Below are 10,695 nucleotides of genomic sequence, written 5' to 3'. Positions count from 1 at the left end.
TACTATTTGGATGGAACAGACATAACACTGGTCTCCATCTCTTCACCTCCACTGCTTTACTAAAGCTTGTAGGATTACTTTGACCTGGATAACTGAGACAAATAAAACAATAAAAATGAGATCTTCTAAACTCTGGAGAGATGCCAAATGCATGAAGGAAGCTGATCCAGAAACCACATGTTTATAACAATAACTGAGAATCTGCACAGAGACGCTGAAACACCTTCAAAGTTGTGTAACTTCCAGGTAAAACTCCGACCTCAGCTCCAGGTGTGTCCAGGTCCAGGAAGCACCTCTGCAGGAGTCTGTCTCCATCTGCTGGTGAGCAGTGAGCTCCTCTCTGCCCTGAACTGACGCCATGAAAACAAAAACGAGCTGAGCTTTCTGCAGAAAAACAGTGAAAACGTCTCATGATCATGTTTCATTTAAAATAGTAAATAACCAGACCTTATTTTTTAGCTACAGACGGAACCAACCGGGGGTATCTGGACCGCATCCCGACAAAGGAACGTGTGAATTTCGGTAAGAAGCTCTGCACATGTCGCCAGTGAGCTAACTAGCTACATGCTAACCAGTTAGCAAGGTGCGAGCTAGCTCTAAACCTGAGACGGTACAGAAACGCAGCGTTTTGAGCGCCATAGCGACCGAAGCTAACGTTAGCGGCTAAATCTGCTAACTTAACAACACAGGCTAAAAACTGAAGCTACCTAGGTGCTAACTCGTTAGCTAGATGCAAGATAGCTCTTTACCTGACATGCTACAGAAACGCTGCGTTTTGAGCGCCGAAGCGACCGAAGCTAATGTTACCGACTAAGCTTGCGATTCTACATGACACAAGATAGCAACTAACTGAAGCTAGCTAGATGCTAACTAGGTAGCGAGGTGCTAGCCAGCGCTAAACCTGAGATTTATCAGAAACGCAGCGTTTTGAGCATCCTAGCGAGGGATGCTAATGTTAGTGGCTAAACTAGTTATTCTAATCGATAGTAACGAAAGAAATGCTGGCTACATGCTAAATGGCTAGCTGTATGCTAACTAGCTTGCTTCAGTTGCATTGTTTGGGCTAGCTTGTTTAGCCGCTAACATTAGCTTCTGTCGCTCAGACGGTCAAAACTCTCCGTTTATGTTTTACAGGCTTTTTACGTTTTATTGTCAAGAACACTTTGTATTCAGCAGAATGAGAAAAGGTCCTGAGTAGGCAGTATTTTATGTAGTACAACCTCAAAACTCCTGTAGCTATTGAAATTAGCAGTGGTGGAAGAAGTGTTTAATCTTAAAGAAAAGTAGAAGTACAGCAAAAATACTTCGTTACAAGTAAAAGTCCTGCATTAAAATCCTCCTTAAATATAAGTTCAGGTGTATTAGCAGCACAAAAACTGTTTACTATTTATTATGTCTGATTGTCAGTGTTGGTATTAATAGTGAACATCAGTGTGTCACCGCTGGAGCTGCTGCAGGTTCAAACTCCTTCATGTCTGCTTTTATATCCAGGAAACAGCAGAAAAATCTTCAAAGAGACCGTGGGATGATTATTAAGAGATAAAAAAATAAATAAATCTGGTTTCAATTTTTAAGCTCAGCTGTAATCTGTGATATTTCAACAATTTCCTTGAGGTACCCTACCAAAGGGATCAATAAAGTTCTATCTGATCTAATCTAATCTGATATTTGCTGAGATATCGGATCATTTAAACATTTATTGCAATGAAACCAGGTTAAAGTTTAGAGGGGACAAAATCACTTTTTTTGAGCTGTTAACACCTGAAGTGTCCCCCTGAATACACACTGCTTGTCGTAAGAAGCCAGTTTAAGGCTTAAATCATATATTTGTGTTGCATTAAAATAAATAAATAAATAACTAAATAAAAGTTATCCCTTGTGCGAAATCTTTACCTTAAAAGTTGCTAAATGTCCATTTATTCAGCATTTCCCTCTGAGATGTAAATCCTTCACTACAGTACATTTTTAAACCAAGAACCGTCACTGAGCTGAAATCTAATGACCAGCATTTCACATCACAGGAAAAAACGTTTTTAATGTGTTCAATCTATTTTGAATGACTGGAGAGACATTACGTGCTGTATTTATATTGAAATGTTCCTTATTATTGTGATGTCGCAGGCTTTTGATGCTGTTTCTATTGTTTTTTATGTGGACAAATGTACGTGTGAATGCATGTGATGAACATCGGATGTATTTTATATATATATATATATAATTTCCCTTCTGGGATAAATAAAGTATTTTTCATTTCATTTCATTACCTGAAGCATTGCACAGTGAATTTACAAACATGTGCCGTGACATTAATGCTAACAGTAGGGTTCAGTCTGCTGGATTATGTTCAGGTGCTTCAGCAAACCTTCACTGACTTTTGCATCCTTTTCCTGCAGGTTTGTGCTCTCATGGCAGCTTCCTTACCTCAGAAGCCGGGGATGGCGGGGATGCCCTCCCAGCAGCAGCCTCACCTGCCGCCAGGTGCAGCCTCAGCCGCCGGCCAGCAGCCCGTCCCTCCTCAGGGCGCCCTGAGAGAGATCTCGCCGGTGTTCCTCTGCAGGATCGGACAGGAGACGGTTCAGGACATCGTGACCCGAACCATGGAGATCTTCCAGATCACACGAGCCACGCAGGTAACGAAGCAGCAGATGGCCGGTTGTCGTTTTGTGTGAAGAGAAAATGACCTTTTTTTTCAGTGTCGTGATGAAGAAGTGGCCTAATTTTGGGTCTGTGTTCTAAAGCAGTGTTGACACCGAGTTTTAAACCATCATGCACACATAGACGTCAGTTCATCAGTTAAAACTGAGCTAATCTAAGACTGCAGCCCTGCAACGACTCCATCTTTGTAAAGCCTCAGTGTTCGGTTTTTATTGATGTTAGTTTTTGATCTTGACAAACGTTAGAATGTGTCACGGTCTCAGTGGAAATGTTCAGTATATTTTACAGAATGCTCACGGATATTTCACCCGGCCTGACCTCAAATAAAGCTATAAATTATAAAGCTAAGGCAAAAGATGTTTTTTTGAATGAGGAATTAATAAATAGTATTAAAAAAATATTTGAAAACAGGTGTAAGATGCAGATCTGTATATCTCTGTTGTCGTTCTTTAGTTGCTTATTTTGTGGCAATAGCGTTATTATGATTATTATTATTGTTATTATTGTTGTTTTTTAGAAATCCAGTTTTTCATGTTATAGAAATCTGGCACCTCTGATGCCCAAAACCCTGTCTGGAGATTTAAAAGCAGGTTTTTTTATTCCACCATCCGTCAGAGCCAAAAACTGAAAAAATAATGTGGTTTTCCTCAAACTCTGTATCTGTGACTTGCTGTTTCTTTGGAACATAAAACCAAATCTGAGCCTAAAATCTGAGTAATCAAACCATGTGTGATCTGCCCGATGAGTTTTTATAGCGTTAAAACAAACTTTTATCTTCAGTAGTTCCTCAGATATTGTTGTTCAAACACAGCTTCACATTTCTGAACTTCTGCTGAAAGGGAGTCAACGGGCAGTTTAAAAAAAAGAAAAGTGTTTGATATGACGAGCTAAAATTACACAAACGTCATTTTAAATATTCATCGTTTATGGTAAAAAATCTTAAATCAAATCAGAGATAATGGAGTATAAATATCTGGTGATCTGATGTGGAATAACTCAACGATCTGATCCTGACTGAATGAAAAATGACTTTATGAAATCATCAAAAGACTCACAAACCTGCTGAACTGATGTGATGAATACAAACAGAGTGAAATCCTCACGTCTCCTTTAATGTCTGTCTGGGGAATAAACTGTCAGAGAAGTTAGAGTTTGTGTTTTTCCAGCTGTAGAAGTGAATTTCTCTCGTCAGCGTCTGACTCATCCACCTGATTTTTGTGTTTATCTGCGTTTTTTAGTCCGTCTCTAATTCATCCAGCTCGTTGTTGCTCATTATGCTGAACATGTTTTTTTGTCTGCGCTGAGCCGTCCTGCCTTTAACCCCGGCTTGACACATCATTATCTAAATTATACATACAGACGGTGACAAATTAAAGGACAGAGAGTCCCGGGAAGGTGTTGGGACTCCATAACCTGCCATTGATTCTCCAGGAACAGCTTTGTATTGATTTTCAGTCCCTCTAAGGGCACAGAAGCATCAAAACCTGGCCAGCAAAAAGCCCAGAGGCGCCACATCTCCTCACAGCAGGGTCGAGCTTTTCGGTTTTACCTTTAATACTCAACTTGTCTGTGTTTCAGTACATGTATCAGATGTCTAACACTGTTGAAACCAAGGAGGAGGGAACATTTTGGATAGTTTTAGCCTTTTCCTTTTCAGAAAATTTGGAATAAACCTGCCTTCATATTAAGAAGATCTTTTGAAATCTCCTACAAATATCAAAGGATCCTTGTTTCTTTTTGGTGCAGCATGTATGAAGTCTGTCTGATGGTGTCTTAGCGACGCGTTAGCTAACGACAGACGCTGTGTGTTTGGTCCAGCTTCCTAACGGCGTGACCCAGAGCCAGGCCATGTACCAGGACCGCTTCGGGAAGCTGCAGGAACACCTCCGGCAGCTCGCCCTGCTCTTCAGAAAGCTGCGGCTGCTGTACGAGCGCTGTGTGGAGATGACGTCCGACCTGCAGGAGGGCCCGACGGAGGTCAGCAGCACGCTCAAGGCTTTACATCCACACGTTGTTATGTTGTGATGCTGAAAATGGGCCGTTATTATCGCTGCCTTTTCATCTCGGCTGGAGTGACGGTGCATTTGCAGAATTATCTGTGAATATTTTGCCTCCTTTCATGCTCCGTAGTTGGATTATCGCAGCCTCGTTCTTAAAAGCAGCAGGAAGATCAGGCCGTTTGAATAACTGCTGGTGTGTGTTTGCAGCTGGTGCCGTACGTCGGAGAGGAGCTGGTTTCTGTCCGAGTGGAGCCCTGCAGTTCTGCTGTCAACCAGGAGAGAAAGGAGGTTCTGGAGGTTTGTGTCTGTTCTCTGTAGCTCCTCTCAGACCAGAGGGCTGAATTACGAAGCCAGATCAATAGATTAGCAGGTTTATTGAGCCTAAAGCCAGAGTTCTCAGTGTCACGAAGGTGTTTCTCTTTTAACCTGTTAGATCTCCATGGTAACTGATGCTGTGGAGCTAGATCTCCATGGTAACTGATGCTGTAGAGCTAGATCTCCACGGTAACTGATCCTGTGGAGCTAGATCTCCATGGTAACTGATACTGTGTAGCTAGATCTCCACGGTAACTGATGCTGCGGAGCTAGATCTCCACGGTAACTGACGCTGCGGAGCTAGATCTCCACGGTAACTGATGCTGCGGAGCTAGATCTCCACGGTAACTGATGCTGCAGAGCTAGATCTCCACGGTAACTGATGCTGCAGAGCTAGATCTCCATGGTAACTGATGCTGTAGAGCTAACCTGGTCAGGAGCAGGGTATGTTCAGAGTTTCTGATTTAAATCGGGTGAAAGAGCGTCTCCCATCGTTTCATTTAGTGCAGAAGAAGAGTCACGTGATGCGTTGAACGCCTCCTTTAATGTGAACAGAGTCTGAAGCAGAAAGTCTGAGTTGATGAAGAGAGTTGAACCTCCTTCGTGATACCTGTGATCTCTGGCTGGGCTTTAGCTTAAGTAGAGCTTACACAGAGAAAGCCTGGATATTGTTGAACTGGCTTCGTAGGACGGCCCTCTGGACTCCTTTCTGTTGATCTGACGGCATCGAATTCGTGTCTGAACAAACTCCCTGCTCGCTTTTCCGTAAAAGTCAGCGGTTTTATGAGGCCAGACCGAGGAGCCGCATTAACAGATCAACATAACGGTACTCCGAGTTACGTGAAGCGAAACATATCAGGACTAAAAGTGGCTCAGAAACATCACAGACAGTGTTTGCATATAAAAAGACTTTTCCTGTGCACTCTGAGCTGCAGCTTTCTCATCTGTTGGGCCACAAACATAAACCTTCACTGAGACTAACAGCTCACAATGACAGAATTTGGTCACATGTTTAAAAGAGCTTGTTTGTTAAGTAAAAATCAGCAGTGAGAGCTAATTTTTAGGATTTTGTCTTTGAAAAAGTGAAATGTTCCCTTTAATCCCAGATAATCTAAAGGAACACTGTAAAGCTGCTGCCAGTTAAAATGATGAGCTTCATCTTTTACTGTCTTTGTTTGTGCAGCAGTCGGTTTATAACACAAAAACTATGAAATTCAAAGAAACAAAAAGCAGGAGTCAACATGTGTTTGGTGTTTTTCCTTCAAAATAAAATGAAATGAGTTGATTAAACTGTTGCAGCCTTGGTTAAATAACAGCTCTGGCCTGTTGTTACCTGGCAGCCTGGCTCACAGTTATTTCTGTAGAGGTGGGCTGTAAAATATTCATCACGTTTTATTATATATTCCACTAAACGAGAGGAGGATGGAGTCCCAGCAGGGTCCAGCAGGTGGCAGCGCCGGCTCAGGGAGGACACGCTGGAACTCTGCAGCTTCAGAACCGGGGTGTTGGTTTTGTTAACAGTGCAGCCAGTGTTTGGGTCGGGTCACATGTCGCCCCCGGGGAGCCGCCGGCAGAACAGAACACGTAGCTGCAGGCCGCTAAAGTTGAGCAGAACACGAGAGTCGGCTTGTTAGCAGAACGTCGGCCGGTTCCTTTGACTAACCGTCATGTGTGCTGTGCTCCCGCAGAAGGTGCGCCAGAAGAACCAGGAGATGAAGGTTCTGATGGACCAGATGAGGAACCTGCTGTGGGACGTCAACGCCATGCTGACGCTCAGGAAGTGATTCCTCCGTAGGAGAAAGAAGAAGAAAGGGAACTCCTGTCGGCTCTGGGACCTTCTCACTGAAACCCGTTGGCACCTTTGTCACCTCGGCTGTTTGTTCTGTGTTTAGTGAAAATGTGGAGGCAGGAACTGTTGGACAAAAGAAAGGCTGGTCTTGTGTCAGCCCGATCCGTTTCCGAGGATCGCTCTGTGTTCGTACCAGGCAGCTGACGGGTTTGTGTTTGCCAAGTGCTCGACAACCGTTTTGTAACCGTGTTTATTCAGATGAGTTATAGACTCCTGTTACTGTTTAAATAATCGCCTCAGGTGAAGAATAACAACAGAGGACTTCTTAGAGCGCCGTGTTCACGGTGCTGACTCGACACCAGACAGACTTGAATTCATTGCAGGTAATTCTTCCAGAGCGCAGGACGACCGTGTTTACAATGAGAACGTTCGGCCGCTTTGTGCTCCGCCGGCTGTTGAACACTCCCAGTTCAGAATTCAGATGAGCCCCTTGGCAGCTACGTATCTCAGGTGCTTTGTACATAAGTGTGTCTGTGCATGTGCTTAATGAGATTAGCTTTCTGAGACATCACACCTGTTTACCCCGAGGGCGTCGACGCTCGCTCGCCTGTGAATTTATTTTTGTAATCTGTGGGACAAGAGCGAGACCTGCCGGGTTGTTTTCTGTTTTGTATACAATAAACGTCTCTTTTTTTTCTACATGAACGTGTGTTTTAAAGCCTCCACATGCAGCAGCGGCCCACTCAGACTGCAGCTCCATTGTGTCGGCCTCCAGCCTCGGGGCCGACGTGGGAACGCACCATCTCCTTCACAACCGATATGGAAGCACATGAAAGCGCCTCCACCTACACACAGCGATGCACATTGTGACCCTGACCTCCTGTTTTCATCTCGCTGTACACGCCAACAGCTCCTCGGCGTGAGAATCCCAGCCGCGGAGGACGTCAGCGAGCGACTGCGATTGTGTTTGGAATAATTTTGCAGCTAATTCATTCTGCCCAAAAGGATTCCTCCGTTAAATTGGCTGCTGGGAGAAAAAACAAAACATGTGCGTAAGCATCAGCACGCTACACGCCACAAATAATCAGCGTTCTCATCAGACAGGAGAAGACGTGCTCGTCTCACAGCGAGCTGTGTGTGTTTACACCGTGTTAATTAGTCATGAAATACAAAGCAGCTCAGCTGAGAGTACAATTCAAAGTCAAGACCCAGAAAATTTATGAGCAAAAATGAATCTGGAAAATGTTTGACGTTACATTGACTTTAAGAAGAAAGCAGCTCCCTCAGAAGTTCTCCTTCTTACTGCTTTTTAACTGAATCATGGACAATTTAATCTGGCTTTTTTTGACAAGAATTTACAAAAAGAAAAGATTCTTTCATGTTAAAATGGAAACATTTGATTGCATCAGTGTTCAGGAGATGAACCTTCAGCTCCATCATGGTCCTGTTGGTCTCCATCAGTCTGAACATCTGGATGCTGCAGCTTCACCTCATTCTCTTTATAAAACTGTTCAGACTCCACACGGGTCATGAGTGAACAGAACTTTAAGTCCAGACTCTAATCCTCAGCTGGACTGAGGTCTGGACTCTGACTGGACCTCCAGAACTTCACCTTGTTGTCTTTAAACCATCTCACTCTGCTGCATTCATTCACCCTCTACCTTCACAAGCCTTCCAGGCTGCTGCTGAGAAGATCCCCACATCATGATGCTGCCACCACTTTTACACTTTATACTTGTAATCAGTTGATATTACTTTGTAGAAATCTGTTTTCACTTAGACATGAAAGAGTCTTTTTATATAAAACTCCAGGAAGCCAAACTAAATCGACCATTATTCAGTGTTAAGAAACAAACTTTCCAAAGGAGCTCAGTGCTTTCTGTAGCCACTGTAGTTCTGGGTTTGAGATTGTTGGGACATTTGAGAAAACATGACAAATTGAGACAATAATTGTTGGATTAATTGATGAAAAATGTTGAAATGTGTTTGCTGCGGTACTTGTTAGGACTTATGGACCTGTCAGAAGATGATCAGTGTTGTAGTACGTTCAGTTTTGTAAACAGAACCAGCATGAAATCTGGTATTTTGTGTGTTTTTCAAGATGAGATGCTCCTTTGCATAACAATGTTCCCTGTTGTCCTGCTGACACATGTGGAGCTACAGCATGCAGTCGTTTCCATCAGCCTCACTGATATATTTTCTCTTTTATGTCCAACATGAAGCTGGAACTGTGAGTCCTGCTCGTCTCTGAACAGTGTCTGCACAGCGATTAGCACACAGAAAAAACTTGAACATCCCGCAGCAGTGAGCTGCCAGAGTTCGCATTTATAAATCATTTTATTGGTTTTACAGTTAGCATTTTGATGTGAAATTATCTGTTTCCTTGGCAACAGTCCCTGCACAGCCACACATCGACAGTGCATGGCACCGATACCGGTCCCGTGAGACCGCCATCCCGTCCTCATTGTCACGGGAGTAGCGCCGACATCTGAAGTGTTCGCGCCTTTCCTTTTTTTTGAAACACAGATTGTCCTTTCTCAGCGAGACGCCCGATCACAAGGACTCCGTGGAGGCCCGTGAAACTCCTGGAGAACCATTTGAGGCCTTTTGTCAGACTCTTCCAGATCCCTTTCCCTTCCTGTTCAAACGTCTGTAGTCCAGATCAGACCGCCAGGGCCCGTCTGATGATTGTCCCCCGTCACAAATGGACCCAGCTGCTATAAAGTCCCAGCGGTCCTCGAGCCATCCGCCCATCTGCCACCGATTGGTCCACTCGTCATCCAAACGGCCGCCAGTCGAGCCCCTCTGTGCTGCCCGGCTTGGTCCGGCGCTGTTACGCCCTCTCCAGGTCTTTGTACTTCTTGCGGAGGACGGACACTTGGTCTTTGAAGAGCACCGGGTCCAGACGGAACTGAGAGTGGACCAGAGGCATGTAGCCAAACCAGCTGGCGAAGGTGTTGACACACTCCTGCCGCTGGTTGAAGTGCTCGGGGTTGGCCCAGGGGACGGTCTTGGTACCCTGGGAGGCGAGACAAGAGTCGGTCATGATCCGGTTCTGTCCTGACGTACTGAGACCGAGGCCTTAAACACAAACCTACCTGTGGACTGGGCAGCTCCTTGTACTGCTTCCTTTGAGCCACTTTGATCGGTGGCAGGTGAGTCACGGCCGAGACCAGGAAGTTCATCAGGATGTCCTCGCAGTTGGAGGTCCGATCCACCAGCGTCCGCAGAGACTGAGGCAGGTAGTGGGAGAACAGGTAGTGATAGTACCTGTGGGGCAGTTCAGAGGGGTAGATTTAGGAGGTGAGTTAAAGGCAGCAGTTAGTTTGGGATGTTTTTGTGTAACGAAGATGAAAAACGACTTGGACAATGATGAAAGATTTAACCCTCTGAACACCGACATCTGCCAGTAGGTTCTAAAGACATGCTAGCTTTAAAAAACATAAAAAATAAATCACCAGAGTTGTGCTGTTCATCAGGATCATTTCATCCTACATTTTTTAAATATATATATGTTTTCTTAAATTTCCAATTGACCAACTTTCAACAGTTTTTTTCTAATAAATTGAGGTAAAGTTTGAAAATGTTGTTGGAAACAATTTGATGTTTCAAGATAGAAGTTTACAAATATCTTTATAAATATTCATATTTTCTAATAACAGATTAAAGCAAATCAGAGACGGCCGAGCAGAAGGTCAGTCGTCACGGATGTGGAAGAACCCGACTGTAAAAACTGATTTTGGTTCATTTTTAAAAACTTTCAGACGTTTTTTTTAAGCTACTCATTTGTGAAACGCGGTACAGTTAGAAACCCTGAGTTTAAGCTTAAAATCAGGATATTTCACCAAAATCAATGAATTCTACGTTTTATTTTAAAAGCAACCAGACTGTTAAAAACAAAAAAATCTCAGCAGTGACCAAATTATTAAAATAAGA

At 43.8% G+C, this 10,695-nt stretch overlaps 2 protein-coding genes across 2 annotated transcripts; one reads left to right on the top strand and one right to left on the bottom strand.

The window, feature by feature from the left end:
- The first annotated feature begins 383 nt into the window (after positions 1 to 383).
- Positions 384 to 7,460, top strand: LOC103371078 (mediator of RNA polymerase II transcription subunit 30). The gene is made up of 5 exons (XM_008300297.1): positions 384 to 522; positions 2,394 to 2,630; positions 4,474 to 4,632; positions 4,863 to 4,952; positions 6,659 to 7,460. The coding sequence occupies exons 2-5, from the start codon at positions 2,406 to 2,408 to the stop codon at positions 6,752 to 6,754; spliced, it is 570 nt and encodes a 189-aa protein (XP_008298519.1). The 5' UTR covers positions 384 to 522; positions 2,394 to 2,405; the 3' UTR covers positions 6,755 to 7,460.
- A 1,617-nt stretch (positions 7,461 to 9,077) lies between these two features.
- Positions 9,078 to 10,029, bottom strand: LOC103371085 (exostosin-1c-like; the record flags this gene model as incomplete). Its single annotated transcript, XM_008300306.1, has 2 exons — positions 9,078 to 9,778; positions 9,858 to 10,029. Coding segments are annotated over 2 exons (358 nt in total), but the record flags the coding sequence as incomplete, so codon positions are not given.
- Positions 10,030 to 10,695: the final 666 nt, after the last annotated feature.

Source organism: Stegastes partitus, unplaced genomic scaffold, assembly GCF_000690725.1.
Source record: "Stegastes partitus isolate 25-593 unplaced genomic scaffold, Stegastes_partitus-1.0.2 Scaffold1523, whole genome shotgun sequence".
Classification (NCBI taxonomy): domain Eukaryota; kingdom Metazoa; phylum Chordata; class Actinopteri; family Pomacentridae; genus Stegastes; species Stegastes partitus.
The sequence above is the reverse complement of the archived record's forward strand: the minus strand, read 5'-3'. Positions and strand labels throughout refer to the sequence as shown.

What these genes read in the sequence shown, in the direction of transcription:
- LOC103371078 (XM_008300297.1), top strand. Translation starts at nt 2,406, where the DNA reads ATGGCAGCTTCCTTACCTCAGAAGCCGGGGATGGCGGGGATGCCCTCC. An exon ending in TGCAGGAGGGCCCGACGGAG is followed by an intron (nt 4,633 to 4,862) that starts GTCAGCAGCACG and finishes GTGTGTTTGCAG; the next exon opens with CTGGTGCCGTACGTCGGAGA. An exon ending in AGAGAAAGGAGGTTCTGGAG is followed by an intron (nt 4,953 to 6,658) that starts GTTTGTGTCTGT and finishes GTGCTCCCGCAG; the next exon opens with AAGGTGCGCCAGAAGAACCA.